Source organism: Oryctolagus cuniculus, chromosome 8, assembly GCF_964237555.1.
Source record: "Oryctolagus cuniculus chromosome 8, mOryCun1.1, whole genome shotgun sequence".
In the NCBI taxonomy this organism is placed as follows: Eukaryota; Metazoa; Chordata; class Mammalia; order Lagomorpha; family Leporidae; genus Oryctolagus; species Oryctolagus cuniculus.
Genome location: NC_091439.1, coordinates 58,162,338 through 58,189,472, shown reverse-complemented (window position 1 = coordinate 58,189,472; position 27,135 = coordinate 58,162,338). Strand labels below are relative to the sequence as shown.

Sequence of the window (27,135 nt, the reverse complement as noted above, 5' to 3'; positions counted from 1 at the left end):
GATGTTGTTCCTGTATAAATTTAAATTGAGAAGTCATGCATTCCACATACATGATTTGGATTGGCTGGCATTTTTAGCAAAGCAAAACCAAAGATTTTTCTTCATCTATTTTTGTTCCACACACCTTTCTTAGATCTTTTGACATCACTAATTGCTCCATGTATTAACATACTTTGCCAAAGAACTAGAGGTTCTCTTGTTTTCTAAATGTGGTGGTACCCTTGGATTACTCTTGTGTGTCCTAATAATTCATTGGACTTTATTAAAAATCAACTATATCAGAGATTATTGTCAAACTAACAAAACTCCTAAGATCTTATTACTGTACACTTATTCCAATGAGAAACTGTGCAGGACACAGCTGCAGAAGGAATCTGCCTTACTAAGGAATCAAAAATTCCTTTGGCTAAAACAGCAGAATAAGGAATAAAAGAGAAAAAATTTAGTCATTAGTATGATAATTTTCAACTTTGATTTCTTTGGACTCATCCTTAAAGGAAGATAACCAGTTCAGATTTTAATTCTTTTGGATTTCAACTTATTTTGACTTTAACATGCAAGAGGATTTCATTTTTATACCTTAGTTTCTCCCCCAGGGAATTTCTGATAGAAGATTTATATTCCAGTATGGGGCATATCTGTATTGGAAATTTTATTGAAGTAAATTTATAAATAATATAATCAGATACTGAGTGTGTCATTTAATTTCATGAGAGAATCTCATATAGTTTGTGTTAGATAATATAATGGAAATAGTTATGTAAAATGAGTTAAAATATAAAATTCTAAAAATTATATGGGAGGTTAATCCTTAATGTTAATTTAATCTGGACTGGAATGGTAAATTTTGTCTCATTTTATACCTTACTCACATTTTCCATGTGGTAAGAATTTTCCAGTTTTGTAGAATTTTGAAGGAGATTCTTGAACAAGAAGTGCATGGTTCAGAACCTTCCTCACCCCTTCTTTTGTGCTGACTGCTAGAAGGAAGCATGTCATTCTTGTTTGCCCATTATTGAGTTTTACAGGGCATCCCACACGGTAGAACTGATGTAGTCTGGAGCTGCCTGTGAATGAGTGCATAATCTATTTCTGGTGTTTAGTGTCGAGATAACCGCTTGCCCACAAACATATGCCACATTCTCCCATGTTAATTTTGTCACCAACAGGGTAATATGTCATCTGGCTTTAAGTTTTGGAATCTTTCTCTTAATCAACCTGAATGTGAATGAAGAAAAAAGTGTCACTGAATGTATTTCTGGAAATTCTATTTTTATTTCTAAGCTAAAAACTATAAGTCAAGACAATTTGTCTATGTCAGAGCATCTCACTGAGCATGGTGGAAAGGAAAAATACAACCTATATGATTGTTACTGTCTAAAAATAGAGTTTAACTAGGAAATATAAATTTGATTATCCATTCCATTGGCTAACCATTTAATAGTAGTTCAAGTGACTAATGAAAACAATGAGCATATTATTTCATTGGTGCTTTTTGAAGCTTACCTCTAGCTGTGAGATGGTTTTAGCTTCATTAAGCTGCCAATGCTACACTGACTCTATTTCACTATGTCACACAATGTTTATTTTCTACATTTCTGGGTGATTATTATCTTAATTTAACATGGGTTTTTACTACCATTCCAGAACTCTCTGTTTGTCAAATGCTCCTGATAACCCTGGATTCAGAAACCAAAGGAAAGATCCACTTCCTAGTTAGTAAACTTGAGTTTACTAAAGGCCAATGTAAGCTAGTCTACCTCCATATACAAATAAAGACATTTTGTACCTTCTCTGTTCTATATGGAAAAGAACTACTAACTTTAAACATGTTGTATCTCCATTTTGGAAAATTTTGGCCTGGAGAGAAAAAGTATATGGACTCATTCTAGTAGAAGCCAATATGAATTCATACTGACTTCAAGTGTTTTGAAGAAGTTTGTGGAGATCCCTTGTTCTAAGATGTCCCAAAAGGCAAAGTAAGAATAAATGTGTATAAAGCGAAGTTTGGGATACTTTGGTTTAAAGAAGAAAGAGGTGACTTTCTAACAATTACAACTCCCCTGTCATGAAATAAACAGTCTTTATTAGCAGTAAACTGCTTTGGATCATTTCATGCTGCTGCCATCCAAAAGATTCCCAACTCAGGTGGTGAAATCAGAGGAAGCAATTAGAACTCTGAGAATTTATTATTTTATGAATATTCTCTCCAGAAGAAAAACACAAGGAAATTTGAATTTAATTTTTTGGAAGAGAAAAATTTAATATATTTTATCTTATTATACATTTCCCCTAAATTACAAAGTCAACAGCTGCAAATATATTCTGCTACAAAGCTTTCTGTAAGAAATATCTCTATAAGAAAATACATCTCATTAACATTTCCAGTAAATAAATTACTTCAAATAATAATTTTTGAAAGGGTTAATATGGGGGAAGCAATATGAAAACCAGATTGTAAATATAATTGCTGAATAAGAAACATTTGACTGAAAATCTTACATTTGCATATCACAGAGATTATAGCCATCTGTTTGTACAAACATTGGCTCTTGGATAAATTAGCTTACAATTTACTTGTTTTTCAGACATGTGTGGAAAGCATAAATCTCAATCAATCTAGTAAATATAGTAAGCTGAAATCCTTAATACATATACTGCCTAAGATTCCATTTGTATTGTGAGAACTTGAATTTGAGACTGCAGTGGATTTTAAGTAAAAGAAAATTAGACAATCATTTATGGTCTATAAATGCTTAAAGTAATAATTATAAGATAACCTTTTTATTCTTTTATGTTCTAGACATATTACTTAGAACCGAGTTAAGCAAAAAAAAAATATATATATATATGGTACAGTGGTTTCCAAGAATTTAGAACCTGTGGTTTGCATAGATTCACAATATATAAATTTTACAAGTTATTCCATTTCTATTTTTTAGTCTCAAGAGAAACTATATCTTTGGCAATAAAGTAGCTGTTGCAGAGAGTCTGGTGCAGAAAAATTAGAGGGTGCCATTGGCCGGATAGAAGCTTACAAAGGACAATGGAACTCCAGTACACTATCTATTTTGGGAGTCCATTTTGTGAGACCTACTCATATGAAGATTATTTTAGAGCCTCAAAAATATCAAACAAGGATTTTAAGAATAGTAAGGGCAAGTGACCTCATGCTGTACCCATCTGCATAATGAGTATTATGATAGCAAATCCCATGAAGACCTTCCATTTAGGTTGTGCAGTCTCTGGCTTCAAAGATGAAAAGTCAGCTTGTGCTTCAAATATATAACCTATGGGTTGCCAAAACCTGGACAATGGACAACGTTTTCTGGTGAGATAAAATATGACATAGTCTGGAGAATAAAATACATTCAGAATAGGAATCACATACAATTGAGAGGGGTGCAATATTGTTCCTTCAAAATCTGAAGAGAATGTTTTATGCCGGATCTTATTAATTTTACAAGTGAAATTATATTTTTGAAAACTGAAAATAAGCAAGCTAAGGAAAAATAAGCTTGCTTTTTTTTCTAATGAGTTTGATGAAAGACCTGCCACTATTTTGATGGCATCTGGGAAATACTTTTTTCTTGTCTGTGAAGGCCTTTAATTGAGTGGTAAAAGTAGTGTCCCAAATTAAAAGGTGATTCTATGTTGCAAATTAACTATGCTCCAGGTTTTTAATTCCTGTTTACCAACTGTTTTCATGTTTCACAGCCTACCGTTTGTCCAGGTATACTAAGAATATTTTATTAAACTACAATTTGGAATAGAAATATGGCTTTTGTGCTATTCATATAGTCAATCACCAATTTGAAGGAAATATCTTTTCCAGCACAACCTAAACTGTTGGAAAGTCACATGGTAATCGTCAGTAATTTCCACTGTGTGCTTTTTTTAATAATAGCATCTTCACAACTGTGTACATTATTTACATAAACAAGTTGCATAATGGAAACACAAGGCTGTGTTGCATTGGTCAACCATTCTAATCCAGTTCTCTTTTTCTTTCTGTGATCTACATTCTTATTACATTCTTCACTTTAGCCATTCTCCTGCATTCCAAACTTTATTTTCCACCATGCTCTAATGCATTAAATACACAAATTCACAGTCTGCTAGTGATGCTTTCCTCAGAGGCAATCAAATTTTCTGACACACATGGAGTCTGGCTTTGGAGGAGTAGCTGGCATCTTTCCATACTTTGCAAGACAAGCCCTTCGCACAGTCACACCGCTGGAAAATTTCCAGCCCATGAGAGCCCTTCTTGCGTTGTTTGGTACAAACTTCCCCCTGATGGAGCACTGGTTTGCAGATTTTGGTCCAGAAGTGACGAGCACAGCAAAACCCTTCAATGCAATCTGATGATCGTAGGCAGGGGTCTCCTTCATGCCCTACAGAAATGAGGATCAATAGATGATATTACTCTGACGCTTCAGAAAAAAATCAACTTTGCAGTCAGAAGCTCATAGGACACTTTTACTTATTCTATCTTTCAGGTGCTAGAAATGTCTTAGATTCATACCAATTGACTCTCCCTTAAATCACATAAACATCAGTCTGTTTCCATTATTTGCCAACTAAACATCAAATGCAATGAATAGCCAGGACTATGCATCATCTTCTAGTTACTTTTCATAGTCTATTAATAGGTATTTCACTGATCATTACTTTTTTCCCCCTCTAGGTCAGTGAAAAAAAGAAAGTAAAAGGATTGCTTTCAAATTAGTTAACTTGATATCTTCTTGAAAGGTTTAAATAACCTCCTAGTGAAGAAGGAAGTTGAAATTTTCAGGGACTCACAGGACCATGAATCATTTTGAGCCCAGCCAGGAAAAGGAAACTACAAGTATCCCAGGCAGACTATTTTTCATACAGAGAATTAGTCCCACAGGTGGTGGCAGGGGTGAAACGTACTAGAAGGGTGAGCAGTCACAGGAGGCCACTACCACATTTAGGCTAAAGGACCCAAAGAATCAGGTGGTGTCAGAACCTGGTGGCTGAAATAACTGGCCAGGACTGGAATCCCAACAGGTAGCAGCTGAAGCCACCAGGAGACACAGTGTTGCCACAAACCCTACCTCAGGCAGTGGAAGTGGGAGAATATGTTGGCAGACACAACTGACAAGGAATCCAGAAAATGCAGCCTTCATAGAGCCATGAGGCAAAGCAGAGCAGATAATTGACAATGAGCCCATCTGAGGGCAAAGAGGCCCAGCAGTATCTACAAACTTATCATAGAAACACATGGAAGCACAAATCTAGGTATTTTAGCCAGCGAGAAGTGGTTAAGCCAGTATAGCCCCCATACATCATGGTGGGGTTGATGTGTAATTCTGATAAATCAGAGTTTTGCATAGTTCTGTTGTGTCAGGTTATAAATATGGTAGGGTTTTAAGGCCATAAGCTGCATCACAGCTCCTCAATTTTGATGTTGTATTGCAAAAGCAGCCACAGTCAATGTCTAAATAAATGTATAAATGTGTGTTCCAATTAAGCTTTATTTATAAAAACAGGAGGCAGGACAAATTGGACTCACAAGCCAAACCATGTCAACCCCTGGTCTAAAGGGTTGTGTGTCATCACAGGTTAATCATAATTCTCTAGCCATTCAGCACAGTAGGTTCTTTCATTTGCCATCAGAAAAGTTACATATATAAGTAAATGAAAATAATGAGTAAATTTGAAACCATACAGTAAGATAGGCATCTGTTGGAATAAAGGACACTTCTGTAATATCAAATGCATATGAATTTTGTGGAATAGAAATATTAGGAGCTATGGAAAAAATTTTTGAACTTCTGGAAAGGTAGAAAAAAAGATAAGAGGAATTATTTGCCAGACCCTTAGCACAATCTATGCAACTATTAGTGTTCCAGGCAAAACTAATAGATCAGATAGTCCATGGGATATCAGCTCTAAAAAACATGCAAGCATGAGAAACAGAATGTTGAAAAAAGTGACTAGTTTTCCTTATCATCATTGGACTTCACAGAGCTTTCAGTATATAAATGTTTTATCGTAAATTTATAAAAAAAAAAGGGAAGATGAATTATTTCAAAACTCTTTTGAACGTATGACATTTTTATTCACAGAACATATTGAGGGAGTAGTAATCCACAGATGAGACTTGGAAGAACTCTTTAAAAAAATGGAAGTGTTTTATGCTTTCAAAATTTTACCATCAGTGTTTAGGCTTCAATAAAGCACTCAAGAAACTCAACAGCAGTACAACAAACAATCCTGTAAGAAGTGGGCAAAGAGCATGCATATACATTATTCAAAGGATGAAATCTAAATGGCCAACAGACACATGAAAATATGTTCAGGATCACTAGCTGTCAGAGAAATGCAACTCAAAACCACAATGAGGTTTCATCTCATCCTAGTTAGAATGGCTCTTACACAGAAATCAATAAACAACAAATGCTGGTGCGGATGTCGAGAAAAGGGTACCCAAACACTGTTGGCAGGAATGTAAACTAGTACAACTAATATGGAACACAGTATGGAGATTCTTTGAAAATTTACCCCAATAAAATGAAATCAGCATATGAAAAGAATTATTTGTATACTCATGCTTATTGCAGCTCAATTCACAATAGCTATGACATACAATCAACCCACATGTCCATCAACTGATAACCAGATAAATAAATTATGGTAACTTTTTTAATTTGCAAAGGTGATAAAATGACTTACAAGTCTAACAATTTAATCAGATGGCTACATTTTCCCATTTATTTTTCAAAAATATTTTATTCTTTGATATATATGTGACAACAATGTTTATATACAATATTTCTTCCAAATTCCATGTAAAAAGGAAGGCCTGTTTAGAAAATGGCATGATTTATCAAGGTGATGCAATTCTTGTAATATTCTGTAAGAAATCTCCAGCATCCTCAGAATTAAGAATTTCAGTTAAAAAGTTGCCATTAAAATATCCTACTTATGATTTATTTTTATAGTCAATAGAATTATTTGTATTTTTTTTACTTCTTATGAAGTAAGAAAAAATAAACAAAGCCCTACCTTTTATATGTGACATCTTGGTGTGTGGTCTTCCTAGATTCTGCCATCCTAAGTCGTGGTTGGAGTAATGACCGTGGTTTCGATCTCTGTGCCGAGTGCCATCCAGAGCTGGGATGTGAGGGGTTAAGATGCTCTCAGTGACTGGGATGCAGATGCCTAGAAATGGAGATGCAAGCAATTAGACCAATACAATTCTATATGCTCCTGATATACAGTTAAAGCCATTCATCTGCCTATCTGAACATCTGTTTTTCCATCCATATGTTCATTTACTTATTTATTAATATTAGGGTATAGCACACTTTGACACTGGAGCCAGGATTCCTTGATTAAATTCTCATTTCTCTCAAGACCAAGTGACCTTGGGCAAATAAAAATAAAAGCGGAATTACACTGAATTATTGTGAATATATGAGTACTTAGATTGACAGTACAAAATCAAATTCCTGTTATCCTATATTATTTTTAAACCTTGTGACTAGTCATCCATCCCATGATGCAGATCACTTTGTTAATTAACAATACAATCCTAGGGCACACTGTAAGCTTCTCTAGTTGAGGTCTTTTTCCCTTTACCTCCTGTCCAACATACTCACAGTAGGTCTATGCCCAGAGATCACAAATAGATGTGCAGTATGAGCCTGATATTGCTCTTTTGTTCGAATAATTATATGTTTCTGATTGCCTTCTGCAATTACTTAATATTTTTGTCACATGTTGTCTGTGAGTCTTCATTTCATAATTAGTGTGAATTTTCTGCCTATAATTTATTAATATTGGGTAAAATCATGCTGAGGTGGAATCCTGTGTCTCCATTTGGAGGTACCAATTACTGCTTCACCATTTAAGGGTGTCACAACAGATCTTGAATAACAGGACCAAGGTATGAAACTGGAAGACTGACTCACTATTACATTATTAAACTACAGTAGGTTCCATTTTTTTGGTTCTTTGGCATGAAAGTATTCACTTGCATGATAAGCAGAATGGAACCTCTAGCTATTTATACATAACACTTCAACATGCCAACATCCTGTGTCAGTATGAGTCACAAAATACAGAAGGTGGTGAGAGCCTGAAGAAAACTAAAGTCTGGGAGATAATCCTAAATGGTAATCTAATCTATCCAAGTCCTAAAAGATACCTTTTATTTCGTGAGTCTAAATAGGGAGAAATGAGCCTAACTTGCAAGACAGTCTCCCTACACAAAAAGAAAGAAGCCCATAAACATTAAGTGAGAACCTTTACCATTATTACAGCGGGTACCAGGGCAACACATGCCGTCTCGATGGCAACGCTTCTTTTTCCTGCGACACACCATGCAGGCTGATGATCCTTGGTGGGGACTATGGCAATACCTCCCCACTTCACATTCCTTATCACTGCTACAGGGGTATGCCTGTTATCAAGTGGAACAACACAAACGGCAAAGCATTAGCTCCTGATACACTCAGGAAATGTTGCTGTCACAAGTCATGGTGGGAAATAAATCTGTCCCTCCTGAAAGGAAATAGACCGTTGTAATAATGTTGTCAACCTACAGAATGACACTTACTTAATTGAAGACCTTGTAAAGATTGGCTTTTGATAGTGACAAAGCTTAACATGGTAATACTGGTGTATTTTCATTAATACAACTTTGGTATTAGAATTTAGACATTTTGTTGATAGTAGACCATGAAGAGTGACTTTGGAGACTCAGAAACAGTTGTAATTGTTGGATTACTACTAATTGAAGGTGCAATGAAATAGTATAGACACTCAACTTTCCATTTACTAAAGGGGAATGAAAAGAAATTTAAATAAAACAACAAAGGACTGTGCTAGATGCCAAATCATATCTCTTACCCAATTATGGAGAAAATATTTTGAGTGACTCCTCACAATAACTGCCTGTTGAAATGCAAGGAAGAAAAACACTTCCAGAACAGTTTGAGAAAATAAACTGTTTGGCTCAGGGAAACCAAGCAGCATCCCCATTCCAGACTTGGTGATTAGCAGCAGCAGGGTTCTGGGTGCCAGGGAGATGCTGAAGTCCAATTGCACCTGTCTGTTTTCAGCAAGCCAGAAAGCAAGACCATTACAGAAGAAACAGACTCCCCCATCTGTATATGCTCTACCTATGTGCTTCTTGCCTTTTTGCAAGTTTTGGAGAATATTTAAGTTGTTCCCATTTTCAAAGACTGAGAACTGAGGACCTAAAATATCAGACCATACATCAATCCTACTCATATTTTGAGGCATGGAAACATATTTGTAAACTTTGTAAAATATTGTTTGGGAATTTGATTTTTCCCTGATATTCAGTCGTTGAATAATTCTATTTTAATTGAAACACACAAAACATAAAAAAGCTCTGTACTTCTTTTTAAGTAAGCATAAATGATATAATTACAAAATTAATGCTATATAACTAGTACTCAAACAGTACTTTACACTGTGTTTGTGTGGGTGCAAACTGTTGAAATCTTTACTTAATATATACTAAATTGATCTTCTGTATATAAAGAGAATTGAAAATGAATCTTGATGTGAATGGAATGGGAGAGGGAGTGGGAGATGGGGGGTTGCAGGTGGGAGAGAAGTTTTTTTGGGGGGGGGCACTGTGATCCAAAAGCTGTACTTTGGAATTTTATATTTATTAAATAAAAGTTTAAAAAGTATAAACAAAAAGCAGTGTAAAACACAGTGGAATAGACATTGTGTTAATATCAAGAAAATGTCTTTTACTTTCTCCATTAAAAATCTGCACTATGGATAACTGCAGTAAAAAAAAAAAGCTGATGGTTATTAAAAAAAAAACTGTGATACATTTTTGTGACTTTTGCATAACTTGTGCAATTTGAGTGTTTTCCCTGTGGAATTGGAGTCAATGGTCCAGCTCTGCATGTGTTTCTTACTCCTTTTTTTCTTGCTCTCTCACCATTTCTTCCAACAGCTTTTTTCCTTCTGCCCATGTCATACATATGTGTATACACTTCTGGCCCCCATGGTGTATTTTCCATTTAGATCTGGTCATCTTCAATTGGAAAGAAACAATAAATATCAAGTTTATTTCAGAGTCTGAGTGGGAAAAAAAAAAGGTGTGCTTGAGCCTGACTACAGTTTCTTGTGTACCCTTAAAATAACTACATAGATAATCACCAACTTCAAATTAAGAATGATTGTGAAGAATTACAAAGTGGCAATGTTTGATACATACATTGGAATTGGAGCCAGATAAAACTGTAAAGTTAATTTGCATGATTCTCCCACTCTGTAACTCCATTATGAGTCTGAAGAGACTATGAATGAGGTTGAAGTGTTGGGCCATTTTTCAAGAATCCAAGACTGATGAAAACAAAACAAATGTCACTTCCCGCCTTACCACACTCTTTCCCTCAAGCACTTTACCCTCTTTATATTTAAGCCCATTAATTTTAATTGAAATGCAATTCACGTGTTTCTGATTTATTTACATTTATTTCATCAAATTGTTTTGCAAGAGACATTTGATGTCTTACAAGTTTCTTTCCTTCCTCAAAAAATAGGACATGTTCTTCCAACGGAAATAAACATGTACTACCTAAAATATCACGTGCTATTTACAAGACAAACAACAGACACTCCCAGGATTCTGAATATAGAATAATACTTTATTTCTTTTCTGAAAAAACAGTTCTAGTGGTAGAAAAGAAGTTGTTTGTTAAAGTAGTAAGGTTCATCATTATCTTTTCTTCTCTTATTTACCATCAGGTAAATAAAAACTATTGAAGCAGTACTTATTTGATGCAAAGGATCTTAGAAAAATTAGTACACATTATAATCCTTTATCTGAATGAAAGCATGGGAAAATTCTCACAATTCAATTTTTTAAAAGAGTCTTGCTTTGACAGACTAATTTAGAGGATATGCAGTTTTATTATACTGCAATATATCTTTTAATTCGCTTGAAATAGAAAAGGCACAGTCAGAAAAAGAATATAGGAACTTTTTTTAGTATGAAAGGTTTTGGATATTGTAAACTTGTACTGGGAATAGGATCCCAAAACACCTTGAAAATTTAAAAAATAAATTTTAATAATTGAAATGCAAGGTTATATTACTCAGCTTCTTATATTTTTATGAAAGCCCAGGTTCCAATAAACAGCATTTATATATGAATGAAATCCAGAAGGTATTAAATAGATTGATTGAGACGTGTTTTAGGGAAACCAATCGATATTTGGGAGCTTGCTTTGCCTTCTAAAATTAGCATACCCAGCAAAGATCAACTCAGCCAGAAAGTTTCCCATTAGAGAAAATGTAGGTCTAACCCAATAATGGCTATTATTATGTTTTCAACATAATGCAGTGTTTTTAAGTGCTTTAAACAAGACATTTTTACTCAAATATGAAAATTCTGCAACTTGCCATTGGGCATTTCCTTATCAAAAAAAAAAAATGATGGTGTCATGGCGAGAGAGAGAGATTATAGTAGTTATGAAAGACCCTGAAGAAGCATGACTGGCAATGAATGAACTGCTGGAGGAAACTATACACATTAATTAAAATGTCACTTGCAACATATCAAATGGAAAATGTTTATTTTCCATTTATGTTGGCTTCCAAAGGTTCTCACCTGTTCCCATTTGATAATGGCTTTTGTGACAAACAAAAAGTAAGCTTGAGTGCCTTAGTCTACGTTTCCATTTAACGAAATGAATAATATGTTTATCTGGAACTTATTTTAGAGGTGGATAAAAGGTTCATTTCTTTCTTCACTTGTTAGGGAACTTAAGAGTGAATTTGTATAGCTCTCCAGTACCTTGGACGTTAGGTAAACAGGCTAAACATGGTTTCTTCTTTTGTCAGAGGGACAGTGATATTCTGTGTGGAAGAGTGTAAATGAGTGAAAGAATTACAGAGAGATCTTAGCGTGCTTGTCTCACAGAAAATGTTGCACAGTTCAGTCAGAAAGTTTTGTAAGCATTCAGGAAAACACAACTTCAGGCAGAATCATTCATTACTCAGCCTCAGTCACACTTAGCAGATGAATTAATCTGGGATAGCTAATAATAGCAGATGATTGGCCATAAATTAAAAATGTATGAGAGCTGTCCATGATCACTCCATAAAAACACAGACACTTGTCCAACCCCTTTTCTAGGTTAAAAATAGAGTGGTTTCCACAAATAGCAGTGCTAGTGATCATTACAAGCAGGACAAGAACTAAAAAAAGAGTGAACACATTGGACACAGCTTGAAAATAAAGTCTATCAGAAATGAGCATTTCTTTTTGGCATATAAAGGACTTTTCTGAGTCCATTTTCTCTGTGTTAATTTCAAGTCACTGCTTAAAAATTTTAACATTCTAGTGAAGAGAGGTTGAATAACTTCTGGAAATAAGGAATTTGTGCTCAGTGGCAGAGAATCTGCAGACTTTGATGCATGCCTTGGCTTTCAGCTCCCACTGTGACGTCTCACAAGCATGAGTATTTACTAGTGAGGGTTTAATGCACACATAGATAAGGTGATTGAGTGATGACCTATTTGCTGAATTTAGGGATTAGAAAAATAAACTTGGCCACACCTCTTTCTAGAGGCTTCCAAATACCAACAGCATGTTCTTCTGCAGCTGTTGGAAGGACAGAACACTGGCAGAAAGCACTGACAAAACTGTAAACAAAGTTTTCTCATTCCATTTCTTGACAACAGTTTTATTTCCATCTAAACTCAATGGAAATTATAGTTATAAGACAAGGCCCATCACACAAAGAATAATAATTATATAATATTCTAATGCAAAGTACAATTAAGTGTAATTAAGTGTAATTACTCCATATTATTTGAAATAATTGAGCCTTCCCCTTCCCAGTCATTCTAAAACTATAGGGGGAAAATGTCTAGCATTCAAGACTTAACACTTAAGTTTGAATTTGTCCCTACGTTTCAATCACTGTCCATACCTTAGAACATGCAGAAGCAGAAATAATCAGATACCTAAGAATAATGAAATGAGAAAAGAATTTCAGGTATCTCAGTGACACCAACCGTTCAATAGACCTTCGACCACAATTAAAACTTCAGTTTGACTCCCAAGTTTTCAAAATGAAGGTAGTGTTCCTGTCTAATGAGGAATGGGGAAAGCTGAGGGAATCATCACAAAGTGTTCATGTGGGTTGGCCACCCATCCAGACTCTTGCAAGACTGTCCTAGTTTTGTTGTTGTTGTTGTTTTAATCGGGACAATCCTTTGTCCCCGCAAGCACTGCTGTAACCATCTCGGAAGTTTTCTGGAGCCAGAAAAACGTCATCAGCCGGGCAAGCAGAAAAAAGCCTGCAGGGGATGACCCAGCTGTGGGAATGAAAAACATTTGAGGCCAGTGGACAGAGGGAGGTAGCAGCAAAGGGCTTGGGATGGGGAAGGATCTGGGAGCTCTGAAAGCTTAGTAGAAGGTTGGCCATGATATTTGGGAAGCCACATCGCACAGGCTTACACAAAGTATTTAGGGAAAACACTGATTTCCCTTGTTAAGACATTTCACATGACAGATCTATACTTCCATGGACATGCAAGTTACACTACCCTGAAGGTGGTCATTTCAAAATCAAACAATAAAATTGCACCTGCGGGAGGTGCGGAGACCCATAACTCAATCTGGCTATGTGCAGTTGTACGCTGCCTGCCAAAGGCTGTGCAATCTCATCTTTCGCTTTGTCTACAATTACCTCCAGGGATAGGGGTGTACTAGATGCATCTTTCAGGATTTATAAACACAAGGCCAGGAAAATTGTATTATATTAAATTTTAGGGGAAAAGTTCTGGATGTGCAGCCATGGCTTCATTAAGGCAGCTGCTTGGTACTCACTCAATATGCAATACAGAAGTACATATTTATCCAGTCTGTATTTGTTGAACACCAGCCATGATCCAGATACAATCAGCTCAGTGATTTGCAAATGTTGTACCTGTTATCTCTAAAATGATTTTCAAAAAATGTATAATCTCTTACATATCTGCCATCTAAATTTTTTCAACATGCATTCATTATACTAATGTTATAGAATATTAAATATTTATATGATTACCTTCACAGTAACTTGGCAAAACTTAATAAAGTAGCTTTTAATTATTTATTAAAGCACTGAATCTATAATCACAACATTTATTCAGAGATTAAAATACTGCATTGGGAATGATTCAGTTAAATTATTTTAAAGATTAATTTATCTTATTTGAAAGGCAGAGTGGCCAGCGCCACGGCTCACTAGGCTAATCCTCCGCCTGCGGCACTGGCACCCCGGGTTCTAGTCCCAGTCGGGACACCAGATTCTGTCCTGGTTGCTCCTCTTCCAGGCCAGCTCCCTGCTGTGGCCAGGGAGTGCAGTGGAGGATGGCCCAAGTGCTTGGGCCCTGCACCCCATGGGAGACCAGGATAAGTACCTGGTTCCTGCCTTCGGATCAGCGCGGTCCGCTGGCTGCAATGCACAGGCCATAGCAGCCACTTGGAGGGTGAACCAACGGCAAAGGAAGACCTTTCTCTCTGTCTCTCTCTCTCTCTCACTGTCTAATTCTGCCTGTCAAAAAAAGGAAGGAAGGAAGGAAGCAAGGAAGGAAGAAAGGAAGGAAGGAAGGAAGAGTTACAGAGAGGGAGAGGCAGAGGCAGATAGAGAGAAGTCTTCCATCTGCTGGTTCCCTCCCCAAATGGCCACAATGGCCAAGGCTGGGCCAGACCAAAGCCAGAAGTCAGGAGCTCCATCTAGCTCTCCCATATGGGTGCAGGGGCCACACACTTGAGCCATCTTCCTCTGCTTTCCCAGGAACATTAGTAGGGAGCTGGATCAGAGTGGATCAGCAGGGAAACAAACCAGAGCACATATGGGATGCTGGTGCTGCAGGAGGTGGCTTAATTCTCTGTGTTACAGCACCGGCCCCCATTCAGCTAAATTTAAAGTCTCCAAATTATCAGCTCTCTTGGATGTCCTATATCCAGAATTTCCAATCAGCGCCAAGTTTTACTTTTAAAGAATTGGAGTCTGCGTTGTGTCACAGCATGTTAAGCCACCACCTGCACTGCCAGTATCCCACATGGTTGCAGGGTTCCAGCCCAGACCACTCCACTTCTGATCCAGCTCCCTACTAATGTGCCTGGGAAAGTAGAGGAAGATGGCCCAAGTATTCAGACCCCATGCCACCCACATGGGAGACCTGAATGGAATTCCAGGCTCCTGTCTTTTCTGCCTGGCACAGACCCAGGCATTGTGCCATTTGGAAAGTGAGCCAGCAAATGGAAGATGCGCTCTCTCGCTCGCTCTCTCTCTCTCTCTCTCTTCTTTCTCTCTGTCTGTAACTCTGCCTTTCAAATAAGTAAAAGAAATGTCATTAAAAAGAAAGACTTTTTCATACTAATTGTTGGACTCTTAGTATAGGGTTCACCTTATGAGTATAAAGTATACTGAAAATAGATCTTTTTAACAATTAAAAGAGTGGGAAAAGCAGAGGGAGGAGGGAGAAGGGTTGGAGCATGAGCAAGAGGGAGGGTAGGGTGGGAAGTATCATATGTCCCTAAATCTGTATATGAAATACAGGAAACTTGTATCCCTTAAATAAAATTTAAAAAAATAAAGACTTAAGGACAAGATGGGGGAGTGGAGAGGGAGTACCTATGTGAATTTAAGGTGCCCTATTCATTAAGAATATCTATGATAGGGACCGGCTCTGTGGCATAGCAGGTTAAACTGCTGCCTGCAGTGCCAGCATCCCATATGGGCCCCGATTCAAGTCCCGTCTGCTCCACTTCCAATCCAGCTCTCTGCTATGGCCTGGGAAAGCAGTAGAAGACAACAAAGTCCCTGGGCTCCTGCACCTATGTGGGAGACCTGAAGAAGCTCCAGACTCCTGGCTTAAGATAAGTGCGGCTCTGGCCGTTGTGGCCATCTGGGGAGTGAACCAGCTGATGGAAGATGTTTCTCTATCTCTGCCTCTGCCTTTCTGTAACTCGGCCTTTCAAATAAATAAATAAATCTTTAAAAAATACTAAAGATTTGAAATAGCTAAAAAGTTAATAAGTCCAAGTTTACCATTTAAAAAAAAAGAATATCTTTGATAAAAACAAAATTCCAAATTTTGCTTCAGTTTGTCAACCAAAAGAGCTTTTTATATTTCTAGCTAATGCACTGTAATAACATTTGGAATGTGTGAGGATTTCTCCATCCCCCTGTTCTATAAAATGTCAAGAAAAATAATTGTAAATCCATGCATAAGCTTGTACATTTTCAAGAAAAAGAACCTGGAAGTGGAAGATCTGGAAGTTGATTTCATTAAAACAGCTCATGCTGTGCACTCCCTGGAAAATCTTTGAATACCTTTTACTCATTTTCATTTTCAGGATATGGTGTTAGAAAATTGATTTTTGATATGAAAGTTCAAAGCCGAGAGAGTATCAACTAAAACTGCCTGGATTATAAATTAGGAGTGATGGATTTCTTCCAGTGTTCCATTAGCTTCCCTAACGTATTTGAAAAGCCTCACTCAAATCCTGAGAAACAGTAATTCCATGAAGTAAAGGCAAGGTCCTCTCGAAGTGCCCTTGCTTCGCCCTGTTCTCTGTATGTCACTAAGCAGAAGGGAGATGCTAGGGAATTCTCTACTTTGAACACACACCACATCCTCAGCAGGAACATGTACATTACTGTTATTGATCACAGGGTGAATGTGGAGAGCTAAACTCTTCCAGATGGTCTCAGCACCTAGAGAAATCTAAACTGTGTGGCTTACCTGACTCTTGATTGTCTTTGTTTTTTCCCATTTCCCCACTTGTTCACAACATACAGGCCAAAATACATTTATTTCATGCTGGAAAAAGCAGCATTTTAGGATTGCAGCATGGTTAGAGTCCTTCATAATCTGCATCCCAGGACAAAGTTCTTTATAATTCTGTAATCCTGACTAAAACAGAGGGAGACACTGTGCGGTTTTAAGGCATCTTACAAATCTAGGATTGATTGTTTCACTATAAAATTTTCATTGTAGCCTTATAAATTTGCCTGACCACATGACTTTTGAAAAGGTAACATGGTAGGATGAATTTGGGAGTTATACATCAATTTGAATTATGCCTCCAGAATTAATTTTTTGTGTGAGACAAAACTAAGTTACTGACTTTCAGTTTCCTCCTTGATAAAATGACCATAATTAGTAACATCAGCAGGGTGTGTCTTTGTATCTCATGGTAAAAAATTGTATCTCGGCCGGCGCTGCGGCTCAATAGGCTAATCCTCGGCCTAATACTGCGTTCTAGTCCCGTTTGGGGCACCGGATTCTGTCCCGGTTGCCCCTCTTCCAGGCCAGCTCTCTGCTGTGGCCAGGGAGTGCACTGGAGGATGGCCCAAGTGCTTGGGCCCTGCACCCCATGGGAAACCAGGATAAGTACCTGGCTCCTGCCATCGGATCAGTGCAGTGCGCCGGCCGCAGTGCACCAGCCGTGGTGGCCCTTGGAGGGTGAACCAACGGCAAAAGGAAGACCTTTCTCTCTGTCTCTCTCTCTCACTGTCCACTCTGCCTGTCAAAAAAAAAATTTTTTTAATAAAAAATGTGAACACAGAGAAGAAACTTCATGAAATTTTTTACCATGAGATACAATTTTTTTTTTGACAGGCAGAGTGGACAGTGAGAGAGAGACAGAGATAAAGGTCTTCCTTTTGCCGTTGGTTCACCCTCCAATGGCCACCACGGCTGGTGCACTGCGGCCGGCGCACTGCACTGATCCAATGGCAAGAGCCAGGTACTTATCCTGGTCTCCCATGTGGTGCAGGGCCCAAGCACTTGGGCCATCCTCCAGTGCACTCCCTGGCCACAGCAGAGAGCTGGCCTGGAAGAGGGGCAACCGGGACAGAATCCGGCGCCCCAAACGGGACTAGAACCCGGTGTGCCGGCGCCGCAAGGTAGAGGATTAGCCTAGTGAGCCACAGCACCGGCCTATTTTTAAAAAATTTAAGGGGCCGGGCCAGCGCCGTAGCACAGTGGGTTAATGCCATGGCCTGAAATGCCTGCATCCCATATGGGTGGCGGTTCGAGACCCGGCTGCTCCACTTCTGATCCAGCTCTCTGCTGTGGCCTGGGAGAGTGATAGAGGATGGCCTGGGTCCTTGGGCACCTGCACCCATGTGGAAGACCCGGAGGAGGCTCCTGGCTCCTGGCTTCAGATTGGCACAGCTCCAGCCATTGCAGCCATCTGGGGAGTGGACCAGCAGTTGGAAGACCTTTCTGTCTCTACCTCTCCCTGTAACTCTGTCTTTCAAATAAATAAAATAAATATTTTAAAAAATTAAGGGGTCAACACTGTGACATAGAGGGTGAAGCTGCTGTCAGTGGCACCAGCATCCCATATGGCTGCTTCACTTCTGATCCAGCTCCCTGCTAGTGCACCTACGAAAACAGGAGGAGATGACTAAAGTGCTTGGGCCCCTACACACATGTGGGAGACCCAGAAGAAGCTTCTGGCTCTTAGTTTCAGACCAGCCAAACTCCAGCAATTCTAGCCATTTGGGAGTGAACCAGTGCAGGGAGGATCGATCTCTCTGTCCCTGTCTCCTCTGTGTCTTTCTTTCTCTCTCTCTCTCTCCCTCTTTACTTCTCTCCCCCCAACACTGCCTCTCAAACAAATAAATAAATCTTTGAAAAAGATTTAAGACATATAAAAAGTGTACCAACTTATAGGGAATTATGTGGTGATGCTTCATTATAGGTATACATTGTATAATATCCAATCAGGGTAACTATATTTATCCTTTCAAGCATTTAACATTTCTTTAAAATTAAAATTTCAAAAACCATATCTTCTATATTTTCTTTATAACACAGAAATATACAATCCATTATCTACAGTCACCCTTCTGTACAATAGATGCCCAGAATGTCTTACTCCTATCTAGCTATAACTTAATACCCATCAAACAACATTTCCCCATCTTCACCTCTCCAATCCCACCTCAGTCTGTTATATTTTCAACTTCTATGAGATCACATATTTTTAAGACTCCACATATGAGTGAGATCAGGTGACACTTGTCTTTCTGTGTTTGCTTATTTCTCTTAACATAATGAACCCCTGGTTCCATGCATTTTGCTGCAAATAACAAGATTCTGTCCCTCTTTATGACTGAATAATACTCCATTGTGTATCTGTGTCACATTTTTCACCCATTCACTGTTGGATGGACAGTTAGGTTGTATCCCTTTTTTAGCTATTATGAACAGGGCTGTAGTAAACCTGGGAGTGTAGATAGCTCTATGATATATGGGTTTCATTTCCCTTGGATAAAACTCTGGATCATATGGTAGTTTTATTTTTAGCTTTTTTGAGGAAACTCTATATTGTTTTCCACAATGGTTATGTTAATTTACATTTCCACCAAGAGTGTATAAGGGTTCAGTTTTCTCCACATCCTCACCAACACTTATTATTGTTTGTCTTTTTTAAAATCCAATCTAGGGGCCGGCAGTGTGCCATAGTGGGTAAAGCCATCACCTGAAGTGCTGGCATCTTATATGGGCCTCAGTTCGAGTCCCAGGTGCTCCACTTCTGATCCAACTCTCTACAATAGCCTGGGAAAGCAGTAAAAGACGGCCCACGCCCTTGGACCCCTGCACCCATGTGGGAAGACCTGAAGCTCCTGGCTCCTGGCTTCAGAACAGCGCAGCTCCAGCTATTGCGGCCATTTGGAAAGTGAACCAGCGTGTCGAAGACCTCTCATCTCTGTCTCTGTCTCTGTTTCTCTCTCTCTCTCTCTCTCTCTCTCTCTCTGCCTCTTTGTAACTGCCTTTCAAATAAATTAATTAAAAAAACAATCTAGGGTGATGTGATGTCTCATTATGCCTTTGGATTGCCCATGAGGTTTCTTTAAAAACTACTTAATGGTGGGCACTGTGGCACAATAGTTTGCGCAGCTGCTTGGGGTGCCCTATCCCGTAGTAGAGTGCCAGTTCTGCTTCCTGTCCGCCTTGCTTCTAGTGCAACTGGGAAAGGCAGCTTCTCTGTCACACTGTTTTTCAAATAAATAAATCTTATCTTAAAAGCTACTTAATCACTGATTCCTAAATATTCTGTTTCTGTAAGATGGATAGGGTCCAGGAATCTGTATTTTTGACAAATTCCGTCCTGGGGATCATATAATAAGGTAAGGTAGGGAAACACTGCTTCATACAGTTGACTCAGAGATTAATAGGGGGCCAGCACTGTGGCATAGTGGGTAAAGCTGCAGCCTGCAGTGCTGGCATCCCCTATGAGCACCGGTTCAGATACCGGCTGCTCCATTTCTGATCCAGCTCTTTTCTGTGGCCTGGGAAAGCAGTAGAGCATGGCCCAAGTCCTTGAGCCCCTGCTCCCACATGGAAGACCTGGGAGAAGCTCCTGGCTCCTGGCTTTGGATCGGCACAGCTCCAGGCCCATCAGGGTAGTGAACCAACGAATGGAAGACCTCTCTCTCTCTCTCTCTCTCTCTCTATCTCCCTCTCTCTGCCTCTCCTCTCTCTGTGTAACTCTGACTTTCAAATAAATAAATCTTTTTTAAAAAAAAGAAAAATAAAAAAGAGATTAATGGTACCTCCCATATAAGTATCACACAGGCAGGGGTGGCTGAGTAGGCTAAGTCTCCGCCTACAGTGCTGGCGTCCCACATGAGCACCAGTTGGAATCCCAGCTGCTCTTCTTCTGATCCAGCTCTCTGCTATGGCCTAGAAAAGCAGTGGAAGATGGCCCAAGTGCTTGGGCCCCTGCACCCACATGGGAGACCCAGAAGAAACTCCTGGCTCCTGGCTCCTGGCTTCAGAACAGCCAAGCTGTGGCCATGGTGACCATTTGGAAAGTGAACCAGCAGATGGAAGACTTTTCACTGCATCTCTCTCTCCTGTCTGTACTGCTACGTCTAATATAGAAAAATAGAAAAAAATCTTTAGAAAATTTTTTAAAAATATTTCTAAGCAGTGCTTGGTCTCTATAAGATATGGATGCACTCTTACCATCAGGTAGGCATGAGTCTAAATAGGGAATCTGTTTTATGACAGTGACGTGAGTCAAGTAAGAGGCTCGCTGACAACCACCACTATTTCCAGGAAGGTTCATCTTCACTCCTGGTCCTTAGACACTGTGCTTAGGGAAGGGCTTGAGAATTTCTAAAACTATGTGGAAAAGTAAAATAACACATAACAAAACACCCGTGCTCTTCGGGCAGAAAGCAGTGTGGACTCAGAGCTGTCAGCACAGCCATTACGGCTTGATTGTTTAATATCCTCATGTGGTGTACACTTGTGTCTTGTTGGCAATGTATAGCTTCTCAGTTTTCTTTGTATCTTGTATCCTGTGGCTCTTTACAAAATAAGGACTCCTCCTCCTCATACCTAGCATGATAAACAGATGATGTGTGTTTTTATTATTTCCTATTCTTTGTAGGGCATCAACTCTCCCTTTTCTAATGAAAATCACATTTAAAATTTAAGAAACTGATATTCAGGTACATATGAAAACATCTTTTGGAATTTCTGTCTAGAAAAGATTTAACTTATTATTATAGAATAACTCAAGATTAGTAAGTATTTCTCCAGCCCAAATCACAAATACTTAACAGTTTGAATTGTCACGTAAGTTTAAGTAAGCAGTTTTTCATTTAAAATATCATGAGGGAGGCAGGCATTTGGTACTCGGGACACCCAGATCCCATATCAGAATATCTGGGTTCAGGTCTCAGCTCCACTCCCTGCTACTGCATGTCCTGTGAGTCAGCAGGTGATGGCACAAGTATTTGTGTTCCTGCCACCCATGTGGGAGACCTGGATTGAGTTCCAGTCTCCTGGATTCATCCTGGTCCAGCCCCAGCTTTTGTGGACACTGGGAGAATAAACAAGCAGAGGGGAGATCTCACTCTCTCTCTCTGTCTTTCAAATAAATGAAATTTAAAAATATATCATGGGGTTAGACTTAAGGATATGAGATTACTATTATTATCTGTGTGTGTATAAATATCTCTATACATGTAAGCATGCAAATCTAAATACTCATATACATACATGCATACACACACACATACACACACCTAAATGTGTACATTATTCCAGTTACCAGGAAACAAACAATACCCATGGAAATGTGAATGAGTATATACAGCAGAGGAAAGAGGAAATTTTATTTTACATGTTACCTTTATTTTACCTTCTTAAACATTTTCTCATTTGCACTAAATGTATATATTAGCAAGAAAAATTAGTACTATTTTAAAATAATTGATATGACAAGATTCAAAGTGACATTTGGTATCTCTTTCATATTTGTGCCTTATGGTTTCATATTAAAAAAAATTGGAAGAACTTGGATTTATAAAGCCAGGGCTTCTTGAAGGAAGTATCAAGCACCAAGATTGTAACTTCTTGATTAAACATTTTATTTCACAAATATTGTTGACTGAACCAGACCATTGATACACACACACAAACACACACACCACACACTCACCAACAGTTCTAATGCATTGTTCTAATAATTACTTAATTGACCCGATAGTTATTGTGTTGGCTGATTTCATTTTTTTGTGGAACATTCAAACTGCAATCCTTCTATAATCTTGCTTATGTCTTGTTCAATTCCTCTCAGAATTAGGCCAGAAAAATAGTCAAATGACTACTGGCCTCATTTTATGATTTGAATAAACAGATGATAGAAGCAGATAAAATTAAAGATTGCTCTTTTATGATAGGGAAGATGGAAAAGGGCAGAGCAAAATATAATTTTCAATATTCGTTCTGCAGTGAACGGACTTCATGTCTGTTTACAAGATACTTTAAGCCCTATGAAAATATGGCTTCAAAATTATTCATTGTTCCTCTTTGATCTGAGAGTCTATAAACCAGAAAGCAGGCAGCATTTCATCCTCCCAGGTACACTGGTATGGAGAGTCAATGACTTAAGGTGATCTGGAGAATTGGGGCAAGAAGTTTCCTCAGTAGAGAGTGGCATGCAGATTGAATTGACTAAGATATTTTATGATAAAAATGTAGCACCAAATTAGGATTCATAGTTCTAACAGAACTCTGCCTAGGGAACTATTTTATTTTATTTTATTTTATTTATTTTGCTTCTGAAATTGGAAAAAAATAAGTGGTAAGTTTGTAAGGAGTTTTAGACCAGATGGATTATAATATCTCTACCTAAGAGATGCAAGGTCTTAGATGAAGGTTATATTTGTAATGGGATGAAAGACTAACACCTCAGGTCAAACAAGCCAGCTTATCTAGCAGCAAGAGAAACAGATGGTGCAAACCCGCTAATTTTACCAACTTTATCCTTCCCCATTTTCTATGTGCCCAAAGGCTATATTTTTATAACTTGTAAAATGGGTAAGGATCTCTGCTCCATTCTGATTTATTTGAAATGCTGGCTTGATAAGACGGCTATCACATAGCAATTTATGCAAGACACACTCCAACTATACTTATACTGTCAATCTAACCATTTCTGGCCTCCAAATATCAGACCAACCTATTTTTTAGAGCATCTGAGCCAGTGTCAGAGTCTCAACATAATAATAGGGTGTAAGCATCCTGGTGGACCAGTTGCCTGACTTTATAACAGATGAAATTTTACAATAGCTAAGGTTACTCATTTGTTTCAGACGTTTTCAGAACGATTGAGTTGAAAAGCCACAGCTTGCAGGGTAATTTTATTTTTGGTTTCTGATAATAACAATAGTATGACCACATGTTGTTCATTAAAATACTTTCCCCCCCCAAAAAAATAATCGATATATCAATATGCAGCACATGGACTTACTTGCTCAGCATTCTGTTCCCCTGAACCAATTTCAAATCTTGTTGTGTGGAAGAAAGAAGGGAAGGTCAGCACACAGGGGCAAAGGAAATTGATGTGCAGTGAACAACATGGCACAGAGAAAGACATCACTCATTCACTTTTACTCTGTTTCTATCAGATATATTCTATTTAAATTCCTTTCTAGAGGACTGAAAAAAGGAGGAAATTATGAGCCAAATGATAGATGCTTTGGTTTGTGTGACCCTAGTGTTCAAATATCAGCCTCAGAAATGTGGTACATCTTGTGATGACATACTCAATGTGTTAGTAATCCCAAAGAGCACATATTGAAGAAGTCGGTCCCCCACGCCACCCACATCCCAGTTCATCTGCTTTGGTGTGGTGACCAGCACATTCTTAATAGTGCAAGAGAGGTCAGAAGATTTGTTACCAGATGAGAAAAATTAAATAATGTCTCCAGATTCAAGTCATTTTCCATCTATCCCACTGATTCCTCCAGCCTTTGCAAAGAGTATGCTCCTCTGTATTTCTGCTTCTTTTGTTGGCTCGTGTTCATGACTAAAGCTCCCCAGATGTACTGGCCTTGGACTCTTTTTTACACCTCCATGGCTGGCCTCACATTCCAGCAGTTTTTGCCACAAATATAGGGATGTAAAATATGAGATAGGGGAGGGCAAGCAGAAAAGAGAAGCAGAGTACAGTTAAGAAAGCCAAGATCCCCCAGGAACTGGGATGGATATGCCTTGGTTCAGCACAACTTGGGTGCTATTTTGGCAAGTGGAGGGGAAAAACAGCATTCATTAGCCAAACGGCTAATGAAATTTTATGCAACTCTGCTAGAATCAATCTGTAACCCTACACTTTCTTCCAAACTTTTTTTTTCTTCAAAACCCCTCACATCAAACAGTGTACCCAAAATGATCTCTAGAATGCTGCATGAACTTGACCTTGCTTTTTGTTTGTTTTCTCCAAGTGAGCTGTACTATAAAGATGACCAGAAAACACTTTCATTCTTATCATGGTATACCATCCCTGTTCTGCCTCTCCAGTGGTTGTATTATACACTCCAACTATCTGGGGCTACTTGGACAACACTTAGTCAGCCAGGTTCCTTCAGGACCCTGTATCTGTGAACATTTTCCCCCTGTCAAGAGCATCCTTCAACCATTCACCTCATCATCAGAATATTTCCAACTCATCATTTAGAAACTATATCAATTAACTTCTTATTTGTGAACCTGGACTAGCTCTCTACTCTACTCCCAGCTGAGTCAGAGTCCCTTTTAATCTGTACCATGTTGACATTCCATGCTTATCTGTACCATAATATAGAGTACGCTCTATTGAATTCTTCATCTTCCTTCTTTGTACAGTGGCCATATAATGCTTGGAATAATTTAGCATTCCGTAATTCGTCCACTAATGAATTAACAAAATTTCATTGCAACAATGGTTGGAAGCAAGTAGCATTGAATTGACAAAAATTCATAAGAACCCATCTGGAAATGGTTAAAAAAAATTGCCTGAAAATTAAAAGGGTCATTTTGAAGATATTTTGAAATTTATTTTTAAGAACCATCTAAGATCTATATAAGCCATTTTTAACCTACAACTATATAACAAAGATGTACCTTAAATCACATGCTATTTGCAGCAAAGTGGATGGAGTGGAGGACATAACGTTAAATGAAATAAGCCAGACACAGAAAGATAAGTACCATATGTTTGCCCTTCATATGTGGGAGCTTAAAAAAATATCAGTGTGAACACAGAATGATGATTACTAGAAGCTGGGATGTGTGGGAAGGAAACAGGAAGTTTGGGTAAAATAAATAGAGGAAGTGGGTGTGGTTCATTAATTATGACAAATATATCATTTTTTTTAATTTTTTTAACAGGCAGAGTGGATAGTGAGAGAGAGAGATAGAGAGAAAGTCTTCCTTTACCGTTGGTTCACCCTCCAATGGCCGCTGCAGCCGGTGCACGGCACTGATCTGAAGCCAGGAGCCAGGTGCTTCTCCTGGTCTCCCATGTGGGTGCAGGGCCCAAGGACCTGGGCCATCGTCCACTGCCTTCCCGGGCCACAGCAGAGAGCTGGACTGGAAGAGGAGCAACCGGGACAGAATCTGGCGCCCCAACCGGGACTAGAACCCGGTGTTCCAGTGCCGCAGGCAGAGGATTAGCCTTTTGAGCCGCAGTGCCGGCCCAAATACATCATATTAATATAAGATGTTAATAGAGAAAGCTGGGTGTTGGTGTTGGGTATATAGGAATTCTTTATACTATTTCACAATTTTTGCTTTGTAAATTTAAAACTACTCTGAAAATAGATGTTTATTTTGAAAATCACATGCTTTTAACAACAAAGGGAAGTTGTCAATGAGCATTTTCTGACTGGGAATTTAGTTGCAAGTATTTCATGTTGAGCCATTGTATTCACTTTTTCAAGTGAATTATTATCAATTCTATTATATAACATTCCTACAGCTAATTGTATTTGCATGAATAAATTATCTAAGTTAAAAGTAGGCTCTTCCATTTCTAACTGGTATTGATGGTATCTGCCACAGCATTAATGATGCCCTGATAGACATCAGGAGTAGTGGCTGTATTTGAACCTTTCTCCTAAGTGTCCTCTGGAGATCATTTTAAGCTATTGGCAGGTGGGAACTATGACAGTAGATACTTCTGAGGATCAGAGAGAGCTGATGATAGTCTCATCCTAGTTATTCCTTTCTAACTTTTCTGTGCCCCTTACCCCTAATTAGTTACCTTTGATCCTACTGGATCCAAGGTTCCTAGTTCCTTGGATCCTACTATTCCTAGTTAACCTCCACCACAATGAGGTGTATTGCAATGAAGCAAGTAAGTAACTAGCAATGACTTCTTTTAGACACGTTGGTAGTATTAAGGGAATCCAATTTCTTGTTACACCTTAATCGTAACCATACAAAAACCAGCACTAACAAGTAAAGGCCATTTTCCTAATCTTGCCTCATGAGATGCCACCAGCAAAACATTTATCTGACACCTGCTGTGCCATGCTCAACAAACTAACTTCAACAAAGTTCAACTTAGCCATGTTAAGTTAGTTAAATATCATTGGCGCAACGGTTTTCACCAAAAATGTAGACAGAGCCTCTGGGTTTCAAATGAAATTCATTTCAAATAATGTGTACAATTCTTATAAACACCTAATCAGCTCCCCTCATTATGCTTCCACTAATTACAATTTTAGAAACATCCATACACTTTGCAGGCCATGCCCCTAGGCTTGACAACTTACAGATATTTCCAAGATGACTTTCTTCAACCTGAGT

General features: G+C 38.4%; 1 protein-coding gene across 1 annotated transcript in view; it reads right to left on the bottom strand.

Moving 5' to 3' along the window:
* Positions 1–2,237: 2,237 nt before the first annotated feature.
* DKK2 (dickkopf WNT signaling pathway inhibitor 2) overlaps positions 2,238–27,135 on the bottom strand; it is a 114,916-nt gene continuing 90,018 nt past the window's right edge. Inside the window, exons 2-4 of the mRNA XM_002717198.5 lie at positions 8,284–8,434; positions 7,036–7,191; positions 2,238–4,394 (exon numbers count right to left, since the gene is read on the bottom strand). Coding sequence (XP_002717244.1) covers positions 4,144–4,394; positions 7,036–7,191; positions 8,284–8,434 — 558 coding nt within the window. The 3' untranslated portion in view covers positions 2,238–4,143. The remainder of the gene's footprint in view (positions 4,395–7,035; positions 7,192–8,283; positions 8,435–27,135) is intronic.